Below are 27,702 nucleotides of genomic sequence, written 5' to 3'. Positions count from 1 at the left end.
TTAACTTCAAAATGCCACAACTAGAAATTTATAACAGGTTGACCGACCTAGTGAATCATCTAGAGAGCTTCAAGACTCTTATACTCCTTCATGAAGCAAACGATAGATTCCATCCATTCATTCGATTAGCTTAATCAGTTGTTTGTGGTCCACTACTTCAGCAGCAAGAGGCAACACTAGACATCCGATTCTTTGGTAAAAATGAAGCAAAAGGAAGGAGAATTCCTCTGAGCTTATGTGAGCCGTTTCAATGCAGCCATCCTAAAGGTATGCAACCTAGATCAATCGATCACAATGACCGTCCTGAAAGATGGACTTTAAAAGAACTCTCTCCTCTTCTCACTGGAGAAGAAATATCCGAAGGACTTCACCGAGATACTAAATCAAGCTGAGAAGTATGTCCAAACCGAAGAAGCCTTCAAAATGCATGGAACCTCGATCAATACTATGATCAAGGAGAAGAAAAAAGATCAGAAGCTCTAGCCGATTCGAGAGGATCCTCCAAAAAGTTGGCAGCGATCCAAGACTCCATCCCAACGCCGATGATCTAGAACTTCTCAGAACTGACAGCCTAGAAGCCCGAGAGGACAACAGCACCCATCACCGTCAAGGAGGTGCCCGTCGCTACAAAGGAGGTTCATGAATTATATTCCTCTAAATGTGTCTAGGACTCAAGTGCTCATGGAGATCAAAGAACAGCTTCCCAAGGTGGAGAAAATGCGATCCCAACTAGATAAATGTAATCCAAACAAGTACTGTCTCTACCACTGCAACTATAGCCACAACAATGAAGAATACATCTATCTCCAAGACGAGATCAAGAAATTCATTTGAAGAGGCTGACTGGACCATTTCATTCAACGATGGAGAGAGCAGCACGAGGACCTACCGAGGTTGCCTCGGCAACAAGAACCACCTCAACAAGAAAAGCTAGTAGAGAATCGCCGAGCAATTGGAGTAATCAATGCCATCGTCGAGGGACATAGCAGTGGATTAGAGTCCGGAGAGTCAATCAAGAGGCAAGGTTTGAGAAAGCCATCACCTTCTCTAAGGAAGATGCACAGGGGGTCCAGTTTTCGCACGATGATGCATTGTTGTATTCTCAAATATCACAAATTATGATGTACGCCGTCTCTTGGTAGATAATGAAAGCTTGACTGACATCTTATTTTATGATGCATTCTTTAAGATGGACATTTCTTCGAATCGATTGGATAGGCGAGATTTTCCACTTGTAGGATTCACTAGTGATGTCATACTCGTCCAAGGGGTCGTAACCCTTCCGATCATTACTGGTCGAGCACCCTGACAGTCTACTATGCAAATCAACTTTCTGATGGCTAGAGCACCTTCCGCATACAATGTCATCCTTGGACATTCGGGGTTAAACATTCTTGGAGCTGTGGTGTCAACTTATCGTTTGCTAATGAAGTTCCCGACGAAACAAAGGGTCAGAGAGGTCCAAAGAGATCAAGCACTAGCTCGGTAATGTTACACAATTATCCTTTAGGGAGCAAAGTTACCCAGCGTTCTTTCTATCAAAAGGCTGGATACCCGTGATGAATTGACGAAAGAATGTGGAAAGCCTACGGAGGACCTTATCGTAGTTCCCTTGGAAGATGGGAATGAGCACACGGTTTGGATCAAGTCAAATCTAGATGAGGTAACTAGAAATTACCTCACTTTTTTTTTGCAAGAAAATGTTGATGTTTTTACTTGGTCATCCACCGACATACCAGATATCAGACAACAAGTCATGATATATCAACTAAACACGAACCTAGCCTACCAACCAATCGAGCAGAAGAAACAAAACTTTGCCCCTAAATGATAAAAGGCGATTACCGAAGAAGTAGACAAATTAATTAATGCTTGTTTCATCAGAGAAATGACCTATCCAGACTAGCTCGCAAATGTGGTCCTCATAAAAAAAAATGAACGAAAAATGGTAGATCTATATAGACTTTACCGACTTGAATAATGCTTGCCCAAAAGATAGCTATCGCCACCTCAGATCGATCAGCTAGTGGCTGCTACATCAGACCATGACTCGTCATCTTTATGGATGCCTTTTCTGACTACAACCAAATCCAAATGGCACCCAAAGACGAGAAGACTGCCTTTGTTACTGACCAGGATTTCTTCTATTACAAGATTATATCTTTGACTTAAAGAATACAAATGCCACCTACCAGCGACTGGTAAATAAACTCTTCGAGGAGCAGATCGATCAAAATATAATGTACGTGAATGATATGCTGGTTAAAAATCAAACTTCAGAAAGCCACATTGTTGATCTCCAGAAAACCTTTGCCACTCTATACAAATACCAAATGATGTTGAACCTGACGAAATGTGCTTTTGGGACCATCTCAGAAAAGTTCCTCAGATTTATGGTCTCGAATGGAGACATCGAAGCTAACTTTAAGAAGATCAAGATTGTGCAAAAATGAATCCTCCGAAATCTATAAAAGAGATCCAACAGCTCACAAGCAGGGTGGCCGCCCTCAACCGATTTATCTCTAGATCGATCGAGCATTGTCTCCCCTTCTTCAAAATTCTGAAGCATCCAAAAAACTTCGAGTGGACCAACGGATGTTTAAAAAACTGAAGAGTTATCTTGGTTCAACACCCCTCTTTAGCCAGCTAGAGCTAGATGAGTTGTATGTTTACCTGACAGTCTCGCCAGCCACAATAAGTTCGATACTTGTCTGCAAAGAAGATAAGGTTCAAAGGCCAATCTATTATATTAGCAAAATTCTTCGCGACATAAAGATCAGGTATACAAGACTTAAGAAGCTAATCTTCACCCTCACCGTCTCGATCCGAAAGCTCCGATCTTATTTTCTAGCCTACACCATAGTCCACTTGATTGATTAGCCTTTGAAGTCTGTCTTGCATCGACCAAACACGTCGGTTCAGATAGCAAAATGGGCAATCGAACTCACAAAGTTCGATGTGAAGCTTCGACCTCGACCTTCCATCAAGACAAATATTAGCCAATTTTGTCCTGAAATGTATAATTCCCAAGGAAAGTCCAGAGAAGACTGAGCATTCGAAAGGGGATCTACCCGACAAGAAGTCCGAGGATTGTGGGTCATGCATGTAGATGGATCATCAAGCACCGCCAAGTCAGGAGAGGGTATGATCCTTATCGAACCAGAGGAAATCACCCCAGAATATGCCTTATTCTTCTAATTTTTAGATACCAATAACGAAACAAAGTACGAAGCCCTCATCGCTGGGCTTAGAATAGCGAAGGAGCTGGAGGTGCTAAACCTGAAAGTCTGCAGCGGCTCTTAACTAGTAATCGATCAAGTCTGAGAAGACTATGAAGTTCAAGAGGAAAATATGAAAAGACACCTGCAAAAGGTACGAGATCTGATCTCTGAATCCACTAATTTTGATATTTGACAGGTACCGAAAACAAAAAACTCCTGAGCCGATCTACCATCCAAACTGGCAACCTCAGCACTCAAAGATCGATCCAAGAAAATCTTTTTCAAGATTGTGAACCGAGGAACCCATCTCAGTCATGCAGATTGACAATAAACCAAGCTGGATAGACCCGTTGATCCACTACCTCAGAGATAGAATGCTACCAATGGATCCAAAGGAAGCTCAAAAACTAAGGGTGTGTTTGGTTATACTTTTTGATTTTTGATTTTTGATTTTTGATTTTTTATTTTTAAAAAGCACTTTTTATTTTTTTTTATTTTTGCTATTGAGTAAAAGCAAAAAGTATGTTTGGTAACTACGTTGCTATAAAGCAAAAGGCAACATTTGGGGACGGCAGGTGAAAAGTTCGACGAGGGAGAAGGGTTCGAGAAGGGAGGGAGAGGGGGGTGGGGAAGTGAAGAGCTCAACAAGGGAGAAGGATTCAGATTCTTTACTTTTTGGTTTGGTATTTTAGATGTAGGGAAGCAAAAAAAGCAGAAAAGTAAGTTGTAAAAAGCAAAAAATTTTTGCTTTACATATAAAGCAATTATTTTGATTTTTTTGATTTTTGCTTTTTGCTTTTCATGGTGTTACCAAACATTGTTTTTTGATTTTTACTTTTTAAAAATCAAAAAATAAAAAATACTTTTTTAATGGCTAACCAAACGCATACTAAGGAATCAAGCATCCCGCTATGTCCTCTATGAAGATAAGTTATACAAGAGATCATTCTTCCTGCCGCTCCGCAAATGTCTATGCCCCTTCAAAGCTGATTACACTCTATGAGAGGTGAATGAGGATAGATCGCTAATCTACAAGATACTTTGGCAAAGATACTACAAACCCACCATGTAGCAGGATGTGGTCGATCTGATCAAGCAATGCGATCGATACTAGCAAAATGCGAATATCCAATGCCGACTTGCCACGCCACTAAACCCATTAATGCGCCCTAGCCCTTCGCATAATGGAGAATAGATATCCTTGGACCTTTCTCTCAAGCATCGGACCAACGAAAATTCCTACTGATCACCATTGACTATTTCATCAAATGAATAAAGGTCAAACCGTTGGCCCGCATCACTGAAGCCAAAATAAAAGACTTTATCTGAAAGTCCATATGCCGATTCGGCCTCCCTCAAGTAATGATCACAGACAACGACCGTCAATTCATCGATGTCTGATCTGCCAAATTTTATCGAGACTTGACAATGTCACACCATGTTACATCGATGGGCCATCCCCAAGCTAACAGGAAAGCCAATGCAACTAATTGGACTCTTCTGTGAGGCTTGAAATCTAGGTTGGATTGCTCTAAGAGATCATGGGCTGATAAACTTCATCACGTGCTCTGGACCGATTGAACTACACAGAGGATCCCCATCAATGAGACCCCCTTCAACCTTGCCTTCAGGACAGAGGCGGTCATCCCAATTGAAATTAGGATTTCCTTATTATGGTTCAAGAACTATGACAAACAAAATAATCCTAAATGACTCCGAGCGAACTTGGATCTGCTTGAAGAGGTCCGAAAAAGAGCCCAAGGATGGCAACCTAACAACACAAGGTCATGCAATACTACAACTCTCGAATCCAAGGTAAAATGTTCAGGATTGGCAATCTGGCGCTGCGCCAAGCTGAGGTATCCCAATCAAGTAAACGAGGAAAGCTCTCTGACAAGATCATTAGATCCGAAACCTATCGTTTGAAATAACTAGACGGAACACCACTGCAACGACTCTGAAATTCAGACAATGTACGGATGTATTGCCAATAAATATAACAAACACTCTTTCAATAAAAAAAATAGTCTTTTCTTTCTCATTCACAAGTTTTGCAGATAATCATAGACCTTGCCCTTCTTGTGATAATACCTGAGTCAAAAACCTTGATGACCAAGAAACTAGGGCTAACCTGAAGGACCCTCGGAGGTCCCTCATTTTTCAAAACAAGCTTAGCCAATGAAAAAATCTTGATTGTATGATAAGCGAAAGCTAACCACAAAGGACTCTCGAAGCCCACAAATCTAAGTAATCTGGGCCGAAGACCTCAGCAACTAAAAAGCGAAGATAAATCCAAGTCATCCAGGTTGAAGACCTCGGCAACCAAGAAGAGAGGACTAACCTAAAGGACCCTCGAAGGCCCCTCATTTCTAAAACGAGCTCAGCTAATGAAAAAAATCTTGATCATATGAGAAATGAAGGTTAACCACGAAGAACCCTCGAAGCCCACAAACACAAATCATCCAAACCGAAGGCCTCAGCAGCCAAGAAGGATAAATCATGAAGGACCCTCGAAGCACTCACACTCACCCTCAGGTTGAAAAGCCTTGAATGTCCAAAGGCAAACAGCAAACCTAAAAACTATCACTGACTACGTGACAACGAGAGCCTAAAGAATTTTTGCTGACCTCAGACGGCGGAAGCAATAGCGGTCGAAACAAATTTACTGTCTAAAATATTACACCAGGATAGCACCAGAAAGATATGGGGAGGTCAACATCAACACTGCATTTCAACAAATTGTTTAATTAAATTTCAAAAGACGAATCGACTGATTACAATGCTCGCCCCATGGTGGGCGCCAATATATATATATATATATATATATATATATATATATATATATATGTGTGTGTGTGTGTGTGTGTGTGTGTGTGTGTGTGTGTGTCTATATATATGTATGTATGTATATATATCTATGTATGTATATATATCTATATATATGTATGTATATATATATATATATATGTATGTATATATATATATATATATATATATATATGTATGTATATATATATATATATATATGTATGTATATCTATATATATGTATGTATATATGTATGTATGTATATATGTATATATGTATATCTATATGTATGTATGTATGTATGTATATATGTATATATGTATATATATGTATGTATATATGTATATATGTATATATATGCATGTATATATGTATGTATATATGTATATATGTATGTATATATGTATGTGTGTGTCTGTGTATATATATATGATCAACCATTAAGACTCTAAGGTGGGACCACCCTCCATCCAAGAATGATCTTCGACGGCCGGATCCGGTGCATCTTGGATCACAGGTGCCTTGTCTTCGATATCTTTGGCCTCTGGTACCCCTGATTCACTCAGTAAAGGGACCTCAAGAAGACCAACATCGACTTCGGAAAAGAGTCGCTTGACCAAGACCTTACACTTCTTAAAGCCGACCTCATAAGCCGTAATAGAAGCTTTAATGGTGTTGAGTATGCCCAAGGGGAGAAGAAAGCAATAAAAAGAAGAATGAAGGAAGAAAGATGGGCTCTTATTTATAAATACTTCGAATAGCCCTAATCCCACATCAGTTCACCTAGGGCCGTTAAATGGCCACCACATGGCATCACGGGACAGGCCAAACCCATATCTCCATATGACACAGCTATGAGCACATCTCAAAGGACGTGCATAATGCTTCAAGTCTGACACGCCCCTTTTTCAAGCACCGCCTGATGGCCTTTCATCTACCATGTCGATCTCTGACATGACACTTCGTCTAAATCAAGAGATGTAAATGCTTCGATCATCCAAAGGAACAGACATGACATGTGCCCTCAGTTTCATCAGAGAAGCAAACCTGGCATACTCCATCCAACCCAATCACAGCTTGGACTTGGGAATAGAGAGGCACGTGATATGGATAAAAAAATCTAGTCTCTAAGCTAAAGATGTGAACAAGCCTCAATAGCTGACAATCTAGACCTTGCCGATCCAGATCCAGCCGACCCTTTTCTCTACCGACCTAAGGTACTTCAGTCAATCTTGAATGATACATCAGGAAACGTTGACCTAAAAATCCCGCACAGTTTTCAAATCATATAGCCCTTAGGAATAGCTAGCGACAAAGCATATAAGACAATGACAACCATCAAATCTCGAAAGGTCAAGCTAGAAATCTTGGGATAACACACCCGAAATGGTCAGGACAGCCTCCTACGCCTCTCTTCTTACACGGCACTCAACTCTGTCTATAAAAAGAGGCAAACAAAGGATCCCTGGGTATGCAATCTCTCTCTCTCGCATGCTTCTTTCCATCTATCTGTGAATTTCTAACTTGAGCGTCAGAGGATCCCTACCAAATCTAATTCCGGCCAAGGACTTCTTTTGTAAATCCGACCGCCGTCATCCTACCGTCGCCGCCCACTCTAGCCACACCAACCTCCAAGTCAAGAAATCGCAGCAACAGGAGGTTTCGGTGTTTGAGAGTCAAAGGTTTGATGGAGCAACCTGTCATGGAGGCTTACTTTTGATAGACTATACAAGGAGATTAATTTGTTTAGTAGCTTATATCCTCCGTATACCTCTTGGTTGGAATGTGATATATCTAAATATAATTTGAAATTCTTCATAAAATCAGAGAGTATCTTGTCAACATAAAATTTTAAAAAGATCTCTAAGTAATAGATGTGAAACTATCATTGGGTTCAGAAATGATAACAGAATAGGCCGAATAATCGGGAAGATGGAAGTGCTGGATACAAGTCTACGGCGACAACCTTATATAGTCTACTTAATGGGAAAGCCTAATGATTATTTTCACACAATTAATATGGAGTTCTTAAGGAAAGAAACCGAGAGCTAAAGATTGAAATGAAAATAATAGTAATGGAAACTTCTATTTGACAAATTGAATACACAGCAGAGGCCTGAGGCAAGAAAAGAAAGGTAGAAGTGTGACCTTGACAATAGAAGTCATGAAAAGACTTTGGAAATGAAACTCAAAAATCTAAAGCTGAAGACGGGTGATAAAACTAATACATTATAAGACTAAGAAGCTTGTTAGTAAAAAAAATAAAAAATAAGGGGGAGAAGAAAACTTGACAGATCTCATTAAAAAACATTGCGACACAATCAGCACCATAATTCTCGTTAACAGGACAGACACGTAAAAAGACCAAGTCTTGCATGTGATAAACAGAAGTTTTAATATAGCTATTTAGTAGAAGGGTAATAGGGTAGAGCCGAACACAATATGTTAGTTCTGTGTAATAGGGTAGAGCTGTGACCTTGACATCTGTATTCTTGATAAGACTGTAGAATGAATTTAAAAAATATCTGAAGCTGAAGATAGGTGTGATAAAGTAATATCTTATGCAACTAAGATGTTAACAAGGAAAAAGGGGGGAGAAAGAAATTTGCATATCTCATTGAAAACATAGCAACATAATTAACACCATGATTCTCACAGACCAGAAATATACACACAAAAGAAAAAGAGTTTTACATGCGAGAAACAAAGACTATAATATGGCTATTTATTAGACTAATAAATGGAAAGCAGATAAATGTGATATATGTTATAGCATTGTAAACAACCATATCACTGTAATATCTGAAGCAAAAGATTTGATTATTTTTTTGCTAACGATATACAGATTCAACTTGTGGTAGAACTGCAGGTTGTTCCTTCACTTAAATGATAGTGCAGCTTCCGAGGCTGCTACATATTATTGGCTCCTCTTTGTTTGGTTATTTTCTGTCTTATGTTTGGAAACATAAGACATCCATAGAGAAAGGAGACGCTAGAGAGAATTTTTGCCAAGTTACAAAGCATTTCAATGGCACATGCTCTATAAAAATTGTATCACTATCATCATCTGTCTATAGATCAGAAAATGTTTAAGAAATGTGATGGTTACCCTGATAGGCCTCTAGATACTGCTTTAGTATACAGATTGTTTCACTGACCAAGTAAATGATGTAAACAGAACATATAAAGAATCATCAATGCTTTTTAGGCTGATAGTACCAGATAGTCAGTTAATTATGTTTTTAAGATATCCAGAGACAATCATATGATAACAGAATTGGATGATCAATCTCTGCATGCCTACCCTTGAATACTGTTCCAATGCCATGAGACTGTAGAACACTGTCTGGAATGTTCCATTTTTACAGGTTTAGTTATCTTTTGAAAAGTATTTTCATTTCTCAAGGGAGCAAAAAGAGCCAAATTTGATGCACCGAAGGTTAAAGCACTGGAACATATTGAATTAATATAATATAACATTAGAAGATAAAACATGCTAACAAGAACATAATTGAGTTCCATAAAAGTATACTAGAATGAAAGGCTCCATCTTCAATGAGAAAATACAAAATAATTGTGCAGACATATGATACAAAACTCATAAGACATCAATAATCATTGCTCTGCTCCCAATTCGAGAATCCAAACAACTTTGTTCACTGTTAAAAACTACAAATCAGAGAAGTAACAGCAAAAACAAAACTTAAATATTGAAATAAATAATTATTCCGCATATAGTGCAAAAACCATCTCTGGAGTTATGCTCAAAAAAATCACTGAAATGGTTTCACTCTCTTGATCCAACTAATAAGCATATGACTCACCAGGTCGCAAACTCCTAAGAATAGAGACAGCAACAGGAAGGATACCAAGTAGTGCAATCTGAAGTTGCTCTGAGGTGGTTGTCCTGACTGTGATCTGCCCACTCAACTTGTTATTCAGGCCAACACGAACTGCCATCTTTGAATTCCTCCCAACTGAGAACTGAGACTGCAAATTTGCTCCCAAAGCCAAGTCACTACGCCATCTGATGAGCGACAATCCCAAGGTTGAAAGCACTTGGCCAATTGGATAGTCTTTGTCCCTGAGGCGTGCCTCCAAATTGGCTCCATATGCCATGTCACCTTGTGAATGGATAGCACCAGTGCTTGCAACCAGACTAACCCTCTTCCCAATAGAAAGCTGATCCTCGATCTTCACACCAGTTGCTACAGTTTCCCCCAGGAAAGTAATGGACATTCCTGCAGCAGTCTTGTTCTTCTTCAAATTCTTGAATTTGGTTTCACCACGGAGAATGTAGGCGAGCTGTTTCCCAACAGTCTGGATGTCAAACCCAGCAAGTGTGGAACAATTCTCCCCATGCTTGGCTGAAATTGATGAATCCAAATGGATGCTGAACTCCTTCTTATCCTTGGTGACTTGAACAGATACTGCAGCAGGAAATTTACCAGCAACAGCTAGGCTCTCTTCAAGGCTAACACCATCATAGCCACAATCATGATCCCAACCATGCATATCCAAAACAGGCCTAGCCAAAAGCTGTGAAGTTGGCTCCAGGAAGCGGTATCTGTAAGTAGGACTATCACAGTCAAAAGAAGGTGGCAATACCATATCAGGCAATGGAACTGGTACAGATGCAGGAGCATTTTCTTGATCATATTCTTCAACCATCTCACCATAACCAAAAGCATCCTGACCAACCTTCCCTCTCTTCTTCAACTCCTTCAATCTTCTAAGCTCCTCATTCCATTGTTTCTTTTGAAGAAGCTTGACTCGGTAATCATACTCATCAAAATAGGCCCTCTTTTGCTCCTTGGTGAGCTTTGCAATCTGAGATTTCCTAAGGGGTTTAAACGGTGGGAGCTGATCATATTCATCTTCTTCTTCATCTTGATCGGCATCTGACAAGTCATCCAAGTCAACATCAGAATCTCCATTGTCACCCCCCTGATCAGTGGATAGCTTTGGGTGTGCTCTAGACTGCAAGAGTGAAGATAACAAGTAAGGAAGTGGTGGTGAACGAAACCGGAATCCAAATAGCTTTCCAGGAGAAGGATCTTGAAGCTTCAAAAGAGAATTAGCTTCAGATAGGATCTTTGAGGAGTAACACAAGAGCAGCATCTGAGGCCTCCAACTTAGGCCATTGGGAAGCACCCTTTGCCCCTCTCTGTTCCTTCTGCAAGATGGGTGGTTCTCAACAAGAGCCACTGGATTCATCAGGCGCATATCCCCTGCTGCTTGCCGGATGGATTGTTGAATAACATGTGATCTCTGAGCTATGAACACCTCGTAGCTCAAGGGAGAGCCATTAGGCCCATCTGGAGGAGCAGAAGCTGCATGTGTGAGAGCAACAATAGCATTAAACCATATGGATGAACCGAAAATGCTAGTAGTGGTTCTCAACAGAGGCAAATCATTAAGATCCCGTGTTTGGGTATCCATGCGATCTACATATAAAACAATATCAGGTGGACATTTCTTTGTGTGCTTCTTTATGGATGAAAGGATCCTTCTATTTGATGATTGGTCCATGACAGAAGCTCTGAGCCCTGGAGTGTCTATAATACGAATTTTAACCCCATCAACAGTTCCAACAATCTCCTTTACAAAAGCTGTTGCCGGTTCAAATGCATTGGTTTGTGACTTCTCTACACCAAAAATAGAATTTATGGTGGCACTCTTGCCCACTCCAGTCTTCCCAATTACTAGAATGTTACAAGAGAAGTCCAGATCCTCTTTCCCCTCAGCTTCAAGCTGCATAGCCTTCTTTCTTGCATTCTCAAGGCTAAAAGCTTGGCTTGTTTGCCTTCCACGTCTAATTCCCTCTGCAAGGGTTAGACGGTAAAGCACTTGTGCAGCCACCGCATCTTCAGGAGAATGTCCCAGTCTTTGAACAAGGCGGAGGAACTTCACCCTTATCAGCTCAACCTTCTCATGCAACTTCTTCTCTTCTTCAGTCATATCATTATCAGGTTCAGCTGCTACTGCTAGTTCTGAAGGACTGAATATACTTGTGCGGGAAGAATGGGGAGGAGCAGGTCTAAGAGAAGAAACCGAGGAACCCAAACCTGCTGGTCTGTCAACTGAGAAGTTCCTACCTGCATCTTGAGAAATAATGGCGCTTTCATCCGTTGAAGAACCAGTAGCTGCTTTGAGAAGTGCAGCTAAGGCAGCAGAATCAAAAATTTCCTTCCCATCACCCTCCTCATCAGTGTCCACTTCCTCATCAGAATTTGAGGCAACCGGTCTATCTATGTTACACGAGTAATCCCTTGAACTGTCAAAAGCAGATTGGATACTACTGCTTGAAGAACCTTCCTCCAATTCTCTTATGATCTGTTTCGCAGTTTCAGAGCTTTCCAGGATTGCAACCCTTGCTGGTCCATCAGAAACCATGCTTTCCTCTTCTTCCTCCTCTTCATTCTGTTCCATGTATTCTTTGCCATCTGCCACTTGAGAGCCATCAGCACTAGGTTTCACTTCTTGGTCCGAAACTGAACTTGATAAGAGGCTTTCACCAGTTTTCTCCCTGCTGATAGAATCTTCAGCAAGGATAGGCAATGTATTCACCTCGTCTGCTGCTATCAAATCACCAGAATCTGCGGCCAATTGTGGCCCAGGCTCATTGGGTTCTAACTCAGAATCATTTGCAGCTTGTTTCGATTCTGTGACCACATTCTCATCCGCGGTTTCATCATTCAGATAAGCACTTTTGCTGACAGCCTCACCATCATTCTCGGTACTGAGCTTAGCATCAGAGTCCTCAGCTACCTTAGGATGCATAGGTTCGGAGCTTTTATCCAAAACATCATATTTCTCAACCTTGCCAACAGCAGCAATAGCATCACGATGATTCCCGCCATCAACCTTCTCCGCAGAAGCCTGAGCTAACTCAGAATTCACAGCGACAGAGCCCCCGTTCAAATCCTCCCTCTTCTCGTCATCATCGACACCGACGCTGGACTCAGATGACTCATGCTCAAGGGGTTTGGCAGGAGGACGACTTACCCTTTCAGGATTTTGCTTGGAACCGGCGCCATCAGCAGTACTGATTTTCACCTCCTCAGCATCAGGTTCGGGTGCTTCAGGCTTCAATTCTTCTGCCCTTTCAAGGTTTTCTTTCGCACCAGCAGTATCGATCACTCCATCCTTCTCTACCATAGCAACATCTGGCTGAGCCTCGGCAGGCTTCGACCGCACTGCTTCTTCGATAGACGGGCTTGAGACTTCTTCCAGCCCTGTTTCCAGTTTCTCATCTTGCTGATCCGAACCAAAGGAACCGGTGGGTTCAGCCGCAAAATCTCCATACTTGAGTTCAGCCGCAAAATCTCCATACTTGATCGGGTTTTCCAGCTGGTTTTCAGGTAAAGCATGTTTCCTCTCAACACCCAAAACCCCGCCTTTAGAACTCTCCGCCGGCTTAGGGTTTCCTTGGGTCTTAAATAGCGGCTTATCCCCCTCGCCAGTTACGACAGCATCTTCATCGGCCAAGCCAGGGTTTTGATCGGGAGGAAAAACCCTAGCGGCGGCGGAGGACCCGTCCGCGTCCTCCTCTTCATCGCCGACGCCCTCCTCGAACACCTCCTCCTCGGCGTCATCATCGGCGGTGAGCTGAGCGACCGGCATCGACGCCGTCCTCGTCAAGGTGGCGCCTTTATACACGGCTGCAGCCGGTGCGGCGGTGGGATCGGCGGCCCCCTCGTCGGGATCGGAGGCGGTGGCGTATTCGTCGTCCTCGGCGGCGTCGGAGGAGAGGGAGGAGTCTGTGTCGTTCTCTTCGGAGGAGAGCGGGGCGCGGATGGGAGGAAGGGAGCCCAAGAGAGATATCGGCGCCGAGGGAGAAGGGGAGGGGGTTCCAAGTGCCGCGGAAATGGGGACAGGGGCCTTGGAGTCCATGGCGTAAAGGGATTCGAATCTCTAGGGCCAAAGGAGAAAGGCACATGCCCCAGCCGTAATGAAACAGTGGGGAGATAAGGTGGGCGGTGTTAGGATTGGGTGGAGACTGGAGACGTGGGGTTTCTATTTGTTTCCCGTGCTCTTTATCCGCTTGGTTTCTACTGGTATGGATGTATGTACATTGATCCTGTGCACGATGGGATAGGGGAGATGGGGCGGGATGGGAGGACGATGGAGAACCACAACCAGAATGAGGGAGGAAGATAATGTGAAAGAAGATTTTTCTTTTTTTTTTTTGGGTACAAAAAGAAGATTTTTCTTTTGAGGGTTTTATTTGTGGGTTGACGTGATTAACCCTAGAAAGGTTGGGTTTGGTTGGGGTTGGTGGCTGGTTGGGTTTGGTTGGGGTTGGTGGCTTGGGGTGGGGGTTGGAATTTCAAAAGTAATGATTAATCCCGTCTCGTGATGCACATCTTTTGTTGTGGAAGAGGGTAGCAACGTAACGATAAGGAAGTATAAAATTATTTTATTCAGAATTTTTTTCCCCACCATGACCATGAGTTATAACCCAATATTTATTTACTCAAAAAACAATTCACTAAGCATTACAGTTATTCACCTAAATATCTTTTGGAGTTTTTTCCAAGTTTGCAATGGGACATGAATTAAGGTATTAATCCTAAAATTAATTTTAATAATATCAAAAAAATTTAAGTATAAAATTATATTTATTATTGATGTATTTGAGAGTATTGTAGGTTTTCTTAAATGCTTAATGTTGGGAGGAATTTTGTACAGACTGATTACATTAAAAGACCTAGAGCCCAAGGTGACTAAGCACAATAGATCCGCCTATCAAAGTCCACTGTCGACTCATGATCAGTCACGACTCTACAACCAATTGATTGATGTCTCACATTCTAAACAGATAGATCACAGCCGACCATAGTTCGGTAGTGTGCTATTACCGACATATCCTCTTGGGTCGATCATATTTGGCTGACCAGCCTCGCACCAATAGGCAGATCTTGGTCCGATATATCACTATCTGGTGACACCTTGAGGCGATCGACCCCTAGTCGTTACCGATCAATCCTTATCCCGACGATGCTCGATTGATAATTTTATTCGAAATATAAAACCCATCAGGCAACAACTGTCACTGAACTGATAAAGTAGCCACAATCACCGCATCTCGAATATCTCGAGCGACAATCTTATGCCCCACGAATTACATCCTAAACATACAAGATCGCACCAACTACTTGCCAACTGAAGTTATATCTCTTCACTATAAGAAAAACTCAAAGAGGATCCCCAAAAAAGATATGCCATTACTCTATCTCATATGCTCCTCTTTCAGTTGAACGAGAGTTCTGACCTAAGTATCGAAGGGTCTTCGTCGGAGCCATCTCCGATTAGGAACTTTTTTGCAAATCATACCTCCTGGGAGGTCCACTTTGTCGCTGACTCCAGTATCTCGACATCGAGTGAATTCTCGCACCAACAGATTGGCGCTAAAGGAAGAACTTTTTTTGACCCATTGGGAGGAGCGCAGATCGAGAGCAGAAATCATCATGCCATCAAAGAGAGTCTCATCCCGTCACACCAACGTCACTGCCTCTCGACTGGCAAAGAGTCAAGCTAACAACCAGGTGCAGCCATCGGTGACAAAAACTCCTCCGCTAGCTCAGCTAGCATTGGTCACGATGAATCAATTAAACCTGCTCTTCTAGCAGGTTCAAGACTCAGGAGCCAGGAAAGCGGCGATCTTCGAGTCCTTGATCAAGGCACGATTCGACCCCTATTCCCGATTCTCTTCAATATTCTAAGGCCTGCACCATTCGAGACTTTGCTATTAAGAGGCGGTTCCGAGAGATCAATAAGTGGATCGATGCGATCCAAAATACCCCCTCAGTTCCCTATAACGGGTTCAACAGTGAACCACCCTTCGCTCTGAGGATTTTGTAAGAATCGCTTCCTCGACATTTCAAGGCTCTGCAGTTCGAGACCTATGACGGGACTACCGACCCCATCGATCATCTCGAGATTTTTAGGACGGTGATGCTCCTCCATGGAGCAACTAACGCCATCCTTTGTCAAGCTTTCCCCACTACTTTAAAAGGGGTAGTTCGGCACTGATATTCCAACCTGAAACCAATCTCGATCCATTCTTTCGAAGAGCTAAGCCCGTCCTTCATCGGCCACTTCATCAATAGCCAGCGATAACAGAAGCGATCCGACTACCTTCATACCATTAAGCAAAGAGAAGGGGAGTCGATCCGAGCCTTTGTTAGTCGTTTCAATGCGGTAACCTTGGAGGTCCGCGACCTAGATCAGTTGATCGTGATGTTCACGATGATGAGTGAACTTCTAAAGAACGACCTTAAGAAGTCATTAATAAAGACTGGGCGGAGAAGTATGCTCGCACCAAGAAGGTCTTCGTCGAAGACAGTACCCCTATCGATTTTGTTATGGCAAGGGGCAATATAAGGAGCGCTCTCTAAGGTAGAAGGAAAGAATCTATCAGCACTCCAGATCTCCATTTCAAAAGTAGAGGAATGGGACCCCTCCTCGAAATCGCCGACCTCAAAGCCCTCAGAGAAGGGATCGACGAACCTCACCACTAAGGAGATTTACAAACTATACTCCGTTGAATGCATCGAGGACTTAGGTGCTAGTGGAAATAAAGGGACAACTCCCAGAGCTGAGGAAGCTTCGGATATTTTCAAATAGAAAGAACCCATATAAGTACTATTTGTATCACCGTGACTACGGTCATGATATAGAGGAGTGCATCCAGCTCCAGGATGAGATCGAGGAGTTCATCAGGCATGGCCATCTTGATCTATTTATCCTCCAAAGTTGGGAGTTGGAGCGGCTCGAAAGAAGGCGGCGGAGATCTCCTTAGCCAGTAGAGCAGCCATGACAAAGTAGGGCTGCAGGAAGATCAACCCCAGCCGATGTGATCAACACTATTACTAGGGGGCATGGAGCTGGAGGACTTGGCAGAGATGAGGAGGTAATGAAGAGGCAAAGAACTGGAGAGCTGATAGCCTTCACCTAAGAGGATACCCAAGGAATCCAGTTGTCGCACAATGACGTGGTTGTTGTAATATTAAATATTACAAACTATGATGTATGTTGCATCCTAATCGACAATGAAAGCTCTACCTATGTCTTATTTTATGATACTTTTTCAAAGATGGAAATTGTAACACCCCGAGTCGAGACTATGGTAGTTAGGAACTTGTATGTACACTAGCATTCATCTTGGTATGTGGCATAGCATGTCATTCATGATATGCTTGAGTATTTATATTTTAGCTAATAGCTAATTAGTAGTAACAAAGCCTAGATTTAGTCATTAATTAAGAAGAACATGATCGAGGAATGATCGAGAAAAGATTAAGGAGTTAAATCAATACTTTTGGCTGAAATAGGGGTTCGAGTCGACTCAGATTTCAGTGGAGTCCACTCGACGGTCGGAAAATAGTCAGACGAGGTTAAAATTCTAGATATTTTAGGTTCCAAATTAAAAACCAAACTATGGGAAAATGACTGACCGGCTTCATTCCATAAATAAAGGACTAAAAATTTCCTTAGCACCACATCAATAAGTCTATAATTGAGTGGCTTTTCCTAGGGTTGACACCTAGCAAACTAAACTTTAGTTTATTCTCATCCTAAAGCTTAGTCATCAATTCTTTTGTTGCTGAATTTGTCTCCTAGCTAAAATAAAAATATTAGTGTGGGAAGGGAGCCGGAAGAGGAGGAAATTCTCAAGCAAAATTTGAAGGAAATTCAGATAGAAATGAAGGTTTTATTGAAAACTGGTTCGAAAGAGAAAAATTTGCTGTTGGGAGAAAAAGAAGAAATCTGTGTGGATAGTAGCAGGGATTTGGTCATCTGAGGTGAGGATTTTGATTTCCTAAACTGAGTTTACACTAGACCTTTAATGATTTCTAACTGATATAAGGTTTAGATGATTTAAATTATGAGATTTCTGGATTAAAAATTAAGAAGTAAAAGCTATTACTAGTTTCCTTGAAATTTATCTGAATTATTTCAGAAAAAGAGGTTTAAGTTAGAATTGACTGAATATAAAAGGAGTCATGGAAGGGAGATATGGATTGAATTGTTGGAATTCTCAAGTTATATTGAAAATCAGCTAACTCTAGGTAAAGTAAATAGCATAGAAGTAAAGTGAAAGATGGAAAAGGCTATAAACTAAGCAAAAAAGCAAAGTATGTATCTTCATCCTCATGTATCATGTGGTACCATAATTAATAAGTGTGTATCTACTTCTTATAGGAGAGGAAGAGAGCCCAAAGGGGGCTTTGGATCAGTCTAGCACTAAGGTGGTGCAGTTGTTAGATGTGTGTCTTAGATACCAGATTGGCTGACATATTCCTGTACAAATATAAGGGCAAATTTATAATTTTGACTATAAATGAATAAAATGATTATTCTACTATCACACTGTGTACATTATGTCTGTGATACATCCTTTGAGTTAGTAGGAATGTTAATTCATATTTTCAAGGGTTAAAAATTTAAGGTATGAATTTACATAACTAATTCATAAACAGCTCCGGCCATAGGATTATCACGAGGATGATGATCGATCCAGAAGGTTGGTGTACGATCGCTTCCTTAGGATAGATGAGTCTTGAGTCTACGGTGTGGAGACACCGGAGTAAGAGTACAGGTATTCGTTGAGAATGAGAGTACTGAGCGTGATCACCTCGAGCAGTCATAAGGAAGTCTACCTTCTCATCGATGACTAGCTCGATGCTGCAGCTGTGTGTCTAGTTCTTTGACCTGAGGTGCATCGACAATTTACCTTGAGTGTGTTATAGTTTGACTACACCATAACTCGATCTTCTAGCCATTCAAAACTCTGAGGTGTATGTTGGTTGTAGCATATTCATTGTAGGAACCAGATTGCACCAAGATGGGATCTATCAACCTCGATAGATGAGAGGAGTAGTCCTATGATGATCGAAAGATCGAGTCCTTAAACCCATGGCCATGGCAGAGTGAAATAATAGAAAAGAGTTTTTTATTGGGATTTCACATCGGACTCAGATCGATTGATTGATTCATATGACTGATGTTGGGTTTGACGAATTCACCTTAACCCTAATTCAGTCGGGACTCATGATAGAAGAACTCAATCACATAGATAGTGCACCAAGAGGTTCGTCTTCATTTCTGATGGGTTGCCACCATATACTGCTAGGTATCACTGATGGATTTTGGGAGCAATTAGAATGATATTGATGATTGATCATTCTAAATTATCTGAATCAGAAGAGTTTTGATCCATCGAAAGGAGTTTCGATGATGTCGATGATGAGATCACGATATGTCTCATTACCATATGGAAATGAACCTAACTGGATCACACAAATAAGAGTTAGGGTCTGGATGTCATCAATTGAGCTAGTCCAGTTTGATTGATTTGGATTAGATCCAATTAGGTTCAAGAAAATCATACTAGCACACGATTGAGCCTAACTTTCTTCTCGTGTAATCTTTTCTTTCTCGATTGAGCCAAATGTGATTTGACTCACCCAGAGAACCTTGAGAAGGTTTATCTCAATCTGACTAGAGTCAGTCTAGCTCAAAAAAATTTTATCTTAATTCATGAGATGAATTTAAGACAGCATCTGCTAATTCTTGTCACCTGCCATTTCCGTTTTAGGACATCGGTCAAATATTGACTTATGGATCTTGAACTGAAGGCCACTTGGCAAGAGGTCATTGGAGAGCTTTTGTGGAGTATCCACCTGCTAAATTAAGCCTCAAAGTGGGTGCCAAAATCAGATTGGGCATGTGCCCCAAGTGGATAAGGATAGAGTCCCATGAGATGAGGACTCTATGCCTTGATCGACTCAAACTGTTGGGCACCAATCTCACTGTGTTTATCCAGTGTTGGCATTAACAGTAGGAGAATTTGGTGGGATTTTTATCTGATATGATTAGATGATATCATCCCATCAATCAAAATTTTTTCAGAATTAATTAAAATTTTTTGATTGGTCGAATGATGTGGCACTGCATGGCACAACAGGGTCTATTTAAATCCTATCTGCGCCTAGGGTTTGGAGAATCTACTCAATCCCTAGCAAAAACCTGATATCCCTCCACTTCTCTATACCCCCTCTGGTCCTCTCTCTCCCCTCTTCACATCCAAGAAGTTGGGCATCCATCTGGTGCTTGTCCAAGGTGTGGTGGCTCCCTGATCAGAAGGCTACAGAGATTTATCGAGAAGCTGCTGCTCCAGCTTCAGAAGATCTTTTGAAGATCTTTCAGATCAGATCCAGATTTGATTTTTGGAGCAAAGATTCATGAGGAGAAGATGATCCAGATCTTGCTTGAGTGGATATCGATAGAGGCCAGACGATTGTGTGGCTATTTTAGAACCTCGGGCGTTGCTGCGATCATCTATAGGATAATCTAGTTACCTTAGAGGTATTCCTCTAATCCTCAAATTTTAGATTTAATTTTAGATTAAATATCAGATAATAAGAATCAGATCTAATAGATTTTAGATTTGAAATATCATAGCATAATTTTTTTTTAAATATTTCACCCCAGATCTCATTAGATCTGGAAGATCCTACAAGAAAAAATATGGTTTTTCCTTTAACTGGTATCAGAGGCAGATTGATGGCTCTATTTCAGATCTAATTTAGATCTAATTTTTATTTTTATTTATCTGATATTAATAAATTTTATATATCACATCAGATATGATTAGATCTAAAATCAAAAAATTTAAAATTAAATCTAAGTAGATCTAACATGTATGAGATGCATGACTAGACTAGGAATAGTTTAAACTATGAATAGTTTTGAAGTTTTATGTTTTAATATGATTAAAATATAAATTAGATCTAATTTATTCTCTAATTTTTTGAGGTTATAAATGTTATATTCAGATCAAAAAATAAAAAATAAAATTTAATTAATTCATAAGATTGATCTGCTGCATACCTAGACTAGTTGTAGAATTGTTCTAGTAACTGTCTAGAATAGATTTTATATTGAATAGTTTAATTTAAATCTTATTTTTCAGATGTTACATGTGATATATCAGATCTGAAAGCATGCTAATTAGATCAGATTTTAATACATGAGATGTATGCAAAGCATGTATAAGTTAGATCTGAAATTATATATGTGATATGTAACTTAGATCTAACTAGTTTTGTAGTTAAATCAATATTTCTGATTAAGGTGTTCCTCATGATCGTTCGGTCATAAGAACAAAGTAGGGTTTAAGACCCTCTCTTTCCATTCAATGGGGTATTCTTATGGCATGTAGGGGTGCTACACGTTCATCTTAATCAGAAATCAAACTTACTTTTCTGCAAAATCCTAGATCTTGAAATTCTAAGATTTATTTTACATATTTTGTTTATGAACTCAAGACTTAATTAATGAATTAAGCTTATGAAATTAAATTAGATCTAAAATTGAGAATTTCAGATCTAAGTCATTTTCATAAAATTGGGTTCAGACTTGGGTAGCTCAATTAGGTCTAGCGGTTGATCAAATTGAATCAAAAGTTGGTTAGGTGGGATCATGAAAGCTAATAATTGACCAGCCTAATAAGATTAAGTCTAGGTCAAGGTTGAATCACATTCATATATGACTCGATCAAGTTAAGACCTAATTTGGCTCAGTGGTTAGAGCCTGGATTGTAGGCTAACCCAATTGGTTCTGGTTTGATAATTTGATGTCTAAGGTAAGTTGGGCAGATATGACCGAATGGTTTTTAATTGGGAGCTACTCGATTCGAATGCATTCTTGTCGAGTTAATGGCATATCCCTTCCACCGATCTCACTTACCTGGCCATATGTGTCGATCCAGTTTTGATTTGAGGTGACTAACAATTCGAGCTAACCCATGCCACTAGGTTAGTCATAATTGTTATGACATGTCAAGTCAAGTTTAATGAGACCTAAATTAAATTTTTCTAAGAAAATATTAAGTCTAAGGTCTTCCACCATTGTGGATGTGCGGGTCCTTCCTGGGGTTGATTGTTCTCGACTGGTTACAGTGGTTCAATTGCACCGAGAAGATGCAACCATGTCCATTAGGCATTGGATGCTACGGATTAGAGGATGGGTTGTGCTCCATATTTTAGATACGGTGAGGGATTCAATCAGGAATCTAGTTCGTACAAATGGTGGGTCTGACTTAACTAAGGATTGGAGCAATATTTCGGGCACGGTGAGCTTCATGAATTAGAGATCAAGTTTTAGATGCACCATGATTAGAGAATCATTGGATAAGAGTTGTTCACTCATCGGTTGACCCATCACCAATAACTGTTAGGTGAGGTGATGAGCTAGTCGATGAGATCGCATCATCCACTAGAAATCACTAATCACGAAGATTTTCACATCTCTACCTAGAGAGTGTAGGGATCTAAGAAAATAGTGAGAGCCTAATTTGTTTAAAAATAAAACTCCTAAACAAATTGGTTAAGTCTGATTACAAAATGTAACTAGAAACTTTTGACTCTCTACAAGAAACATGTCTGCATCCAACCTCCTGAACAAAATACAGACACCCACAGATTGACTGGATTCAATTTCAAGGATTGGTTGAGGAACTACAGAATTATTCTGGGTTTCGAGAAACTGACTCATGTCTTGGACCAGGATCCACCTGCCATGCCAGCACGTCCGACTGCTGAACAGAGAGCGTCTCTGAAAAAGTAGACGGATGAAGATAACAAAGCCAGATACTACATGTTGGGTGCAATGTCTGATGACTTGTAGCGCCAGCATGAGAATATTATGACTACCCGTCAAATGTTGGCTCACCTACAAGAGTTGTTTGGTGAACAAAGTCGCACAGCCAAGTATCAAGTCTGTCAAAGACTTTTTAAGGCTAAAATGCGTGATGGGTAGTCAGTCCAAGATCATTGTTTGACAATGATCAAGGACCTTGAGGAGCTTGAGAAGCTCGGTATCATCTTAGACAAAGATTTTCAGATTGATGTAATCCTTCAATTCTTATCTGATGCATATGATAAGTTCATCATGAACTTCCATATGCATAAGATGTAGTGTACCTTGGCTGAGTTAATGAACATGTTGGTTACGACTGAGCTTTCTTTAAAGAGTTCAAAAGGCTCAGTCCTTACTGTGGAGCAGACTTCTTCCAAGAGAAAGTCTTTTGGAAAGAAGAAAAAATCTATGAAGAAGCAGAAAGTGGATGGAAAAAGAAAGAAGACGGAACCGAAGAAGAAGACTGCTGAAAAGGAAAAATATTTTCACTGTAATTCAGACGGTCATTGGAAACGAAACTGTCCTCAGTACCTAGCCACCCTGAAGAACAAGAAGGATGGTCCTTCTAATCTTACGATTTCCTCTACATCCAGTTGGGTACTTGACTCTGGTTCTAGTACTCATTTGTACACTTCTATGCAGGATCTTGAGGAGAGTAGGAGGCTGAGGGATGGGGATATGATCCTATGCGTCAGGAACGAAGCAAGAGTTACTGCTGTGGTCATGGAAACCTATCCTCTGTGATTATCATTAGGATTAGATTTAGTTCTTAGAGACTATTATTATGTGCCTACAGCAAGCAGGAATTTGATTTTTGTTTCATGTTTAGCACAAGAAGGCTATGTGATTAGCTTTCATAAGGACCATTGTAACATATTTTATGAAAATAATAAAGTTACAAATAATTTTTTTATTAATGATCTCTATCAGCTACATATTGATGTATCTGTATTTAATATCGAGAAAAATATGAATGCTATAGAAATTAAAAGGCCTAGAGATAGTCTAAATGATAGATATCTGTGGCATCTAAGGCTAAGTCATATAACGGAAGACAGGGTTAACAAATTGGAGAAATCTGGGCTATTGAGTCCGTTGACTTTCGAGTCATATCTAGTTTGTGAATCATGCCTTCAAGGCAAAATGACCAAGCTCTCTTTTGTGGGACATGGGCAAAGGACCACAGACATACTTGTCCTAGTACATACGGATGTGTGCGGTCCATTTGATGTACCGGCTAGAGGCAACTATGTCTACTTCATTACCTTTACCGATGATATGTCTATGTACGGATATGTATTTCTAATGAAACACAAGTCTGAAGTCTTTGAAAAGTTCAAAGAATTCAGACATGAGGTAGAAAAACAAACAGGAAAGCCCATTAAGATTCTTCGATCAGATCGAGGAGGTGAATACCTTAGTCGAAAGTTCCTAGACTATCTTAAGGACAATGGCATAGTCTCTTAATGGACTCCACTTGGAACGCTACAACTCAGTGGAGTTTCAAAATGGAGGAATCGGACCCTATTAGATATGGTCCGTTCCATGATGAGCTTCACGGACCTTTCTGAGTTTCTTTGGGGACATTGTCTCATGACAGCAATATATGTATTGAATAGGATTCTCTCTAAAACCGTTCCTACCACACCGTATGAGATATGGCATGGTAAGAAGCCAAGTCTGAGTCATCTCAGAATTTGAGATTGTTCGGCTCATGTCAAGAGATAGCAGGCGGACAAGTTAGAGTTCAGGTCTTTTAGAGCTCGGTTCATAGGATATCCTAAAGAGTCATTAGGATACTATTTCTATATTTCGGAAGATCACAATGTGATTATGAATCGACATGCTATTTTTTTTGAAAAATAGTTTATTCAAGATAGTGGCATCGGAAGAATAATTAAACTCAAGGAGAATGTCTCCCAAGAGCAACGAGCTAAGGAACCTGAGGAATCAAATCAATTAAAACCAGTCCTAACACAATCTCTTCCACCTCGTAGATCGACTAGGATTTTTCGTCCTCCTGAAAGGTACTTAGGTACTATACAAGAGGAAGTAGAGAAAATATTTCTCACGAAAAATGAGACTCATGGTGATGATCCCAAGATCTATGACGAGGTGATATCAGATATCGACTCTGAGAAATGGTTAGAGGCAATGAGATCAGAAATTGACTCGATGCACTCAAATCAAGTCTGGACCTTGGTAGATTCACCTGAAGGTATTGTACCTATTAGGTATAAATGGATCTTCAAGAAAAAGATAGGTGCAGATGAAAATGTGGAGACATTCAAGGCTAGGCTCGTAGCGAAAGGTTATAGTCAGCGCAAAGATATTGACTATCAGGATACCTTCTCATCCGTAGCCATGCTAAAATTCATCCACACATTGCTTGCTGTTGCAGCCTATTTCGATTATAAAATATGGCAGATGGACGTAAAAACGGCTTCTTAAATGGATATCTTGAGGAAGATATCTATATGGAACAACCGCTTGGTTTCACATCTAGTGATGATGATCACAAGATCTGCAAGCTGTAAAGGTCCATTTATGGACTTAAGCAAGCATCTCAGAGCTGGAATACTCGTTTCAATGATGTGATCAAAATGTTTGGTTTCATCAAGAATGAGGAGGAACCATGTGTATTCAAGAAGGTCAGTAGGAGCACAGTTGTCTTCTTTATACTGTATGTTGATGACATCCTCTTAATTGAAAATGATATTTTCATGTTGACCTCAGTCAAAATATGGTTGTCTAAAGAGTTCTCTATGAAAGATCTAGGAGAGACATCCTTTATACTAGGTATTAAGGTCTATAGAGATAGACCAAATAGGATGCTGGAACTTTCACAGAAGATGTACATAGAGGAGGTGCTAAAAAGATTTAGCATGAGAAACTCCAAAAGAGGTTTAGTACCTTTTAGACATGGCATTCATCTCTCCAAGAAGATGTGCCCTAGCACACCTGAGGAGATTGAATGCATGAGCAAGATCTCTTATGTTTCGGTAATAGGAAGCCTCATGTATGTCATGCTATGTACACGACCTGATATAGCCTATGCTGTGAGTGTCACAAGCAGATATCAATCAAATCCAGACGAAGAGCATTGGACTTCTGTGAAATGTATCCTTAAGTACTTGAGAAGGACTAAAGATATGTTTCTAGTCTTTGGGAATGGAAAACTCCAGGTTCAGGGATTTACAGACTCAGACTTTATGTCTGATATAGATGATCGAAAGTCGACATCTAGGAGTCTGTTCATTTGCAATGGTGGTGTAGTTAGCTGGAAGAGTTCTAAGCAGACGGTGATTGCTGATTCTACCATGGAGGCAGAGTATATTGCTGCATCGAAAGCTGCGAAGAAGATATTTTGGTACAAAAAGTTTGCCACAGAGCTTGGAGTGATGTCATCGAATGCCATCCCTCTTTACTGCGATAATAATGACGCCATAGCCTTAGCTAAGGAGCCAAAGTCTCACCAGAAGTCCAAGCATATCGAGCAACGATTCCATCTTATCTGTGATTACCTCGAAAAAAATTATGTCGAGGTTAAGAGAGTCGACTCCACAGATAATGTGGCAGATCCACTGACAAAGCCATTAGGCCAGTAGAAGATTGAAGCCCACCTTGAGAAGATGGGACTTAGATATGTAGCCAATTGGCATTAGGTCAAGTGGGAGTTTGTTAGATGTGTGCCCTAGATGCCAGATTGGCTGACACATTTCTGTACAAATGTAAGGACAAATTTATAATTTTGACTATAAATGAATAAAAAAGTTATTCTACTATCACACTGTGTACATTATGTCTGTGATACATCCTTTGAGTTAGTAGGAATGTTAATTCATATTTTCAAGAGTTGAAAATTTAAGGCATGAATTTACATAATTAACTCATAAACAGCTTCTGACCATAGAATCATCACGAGGATGGTGATCGATCCGAAAGGTTGGTGTACGATCGCTTCCTTAGGATAGATAAGTCTTGAGTCTACGGTGTGGAGACACCAGAGTGAGAGTACAGGTATTCGTTGAGAATGAGAGTATTGAGCGTGACCACCTCGAGCAGTCATAAGAAAGTCTATCTTCTCGTCGATGACTAGCTCGATGCTGCAGCTGTGCGTCTAGTTCTTTGACCTGAGGTGCATCGACAGTTTACCTTGAGTGTGTTATAGTTTGACTACACCATAACTCGATCTCCTAGCCATTCGAAATCTTGAGGTGTATATGTTGGGAATAGTATCCCAAAGTCAATCGTCAGTCTGTTGATGGTTGTGCTCATTTTTGTATTTGTACATGAATTATGAATTAATAAAAATTATTTTGATATTTTTCATCACAAAATATTTCATCTTCTAATGAACTCCTATGTTGTGGTGAAGTCCTTAGGACTATTTAGACTCGACAAAGGAGGATTTATCGTTTAGTCCTTAAATCTGTTCGCGACCAAATGATACGTTGTTACCAAGGACAACAACATTTATCAAGCATAGGTTGTTGTGTACCATATAGGTTGGTTGTTCTCTTAACCAATGAGTGTGGAGATACTGGTATGGCATACAGGTGAGATGTAAGGGTACATCTGCACTGAACGTGACTGACTCTGGAGCTATTTCTGCTGTCAAGATTTGCTCTGATGGAATATGGATATAAATATCCCTCCGACCTGAGACCGCCACGGTGACTTGCAAGCAACTCACTACACTTAGGCACTAGACTATCTGAATTTTTAATTCAGTAACGGAAGGTTGCTGGGTGTAGTCAAGTACTTGACTTGTCGATGCGTGTGTCAAGATGGGATTGACCACTCCAGTTTAGGAGCTGTGTACAGTCGTGTTTCAATTTAGCAAAACCTTGGCCAGGGTAGTCCTTGTGAGGAGTCACAGGACTGTTTGAGTTGAGCATAATTCGGATGATCTGATCAGGGTTGACAGTTTAACCCTGACTCATCCTAAACACAGGGGTCA

At 40.5% G+C, this 27,702-nt stretch overlaps 1 protein-coding gene across 1 annotated transcript; it reads right to left on the bottom strand.

Moving 5' to 3' along the window:
- Nucleotides 1-9,540: 9,540 nt before the first annotated feature.
- LOC105035939 (translocase of chloroplast 101, chloroplastic) lies at nucleotides 9,541-14,179 on the bottom strand. Its single transcript, XM_010911655.4, has one exon. The coding sequence runs from the start codon at nucleotides 13,923-13,925 to the stop codon at nucleotides 9,834-9,836; it is 4,092 nt and encodes a 1,363-aa protein (XP_010909957.1). The 5' UTR covers nucleotides 13,926-14,179; the 3' UTR covers nucleotides 9,541-9,833.
- Between the last annotated feature and the right edge of the window lie 13,523 nt (nucleotides 14,180-27,702).

The sequence above is a fragment of the Elaeis guineensis genome, chromosome 1, assembly GCF_000442705.2.
Source record: "Elaeis guineensis isolate ETL-2024a chromosome 1, EG11, whole genome shotgun sequence".
NCBI lineage: Eukaryota > Viridiplantae > Streptophyta > Magnoliopsida > Arecales > Arecaceae > Elaeis > Elaeis guineensis.
This window is presented reverse-complemented; position numbering and strand designations above follow the sequence as displayed.

Coding starts and splice junctions, on each gene's coding strand:
- LOC105035939 (XM_010911655.4), bottom strand. CDS start 13,925: ATGGACTCCAAGGCCCCTGTCCCCATTTCCGCGGCACTTGGAACCCCC.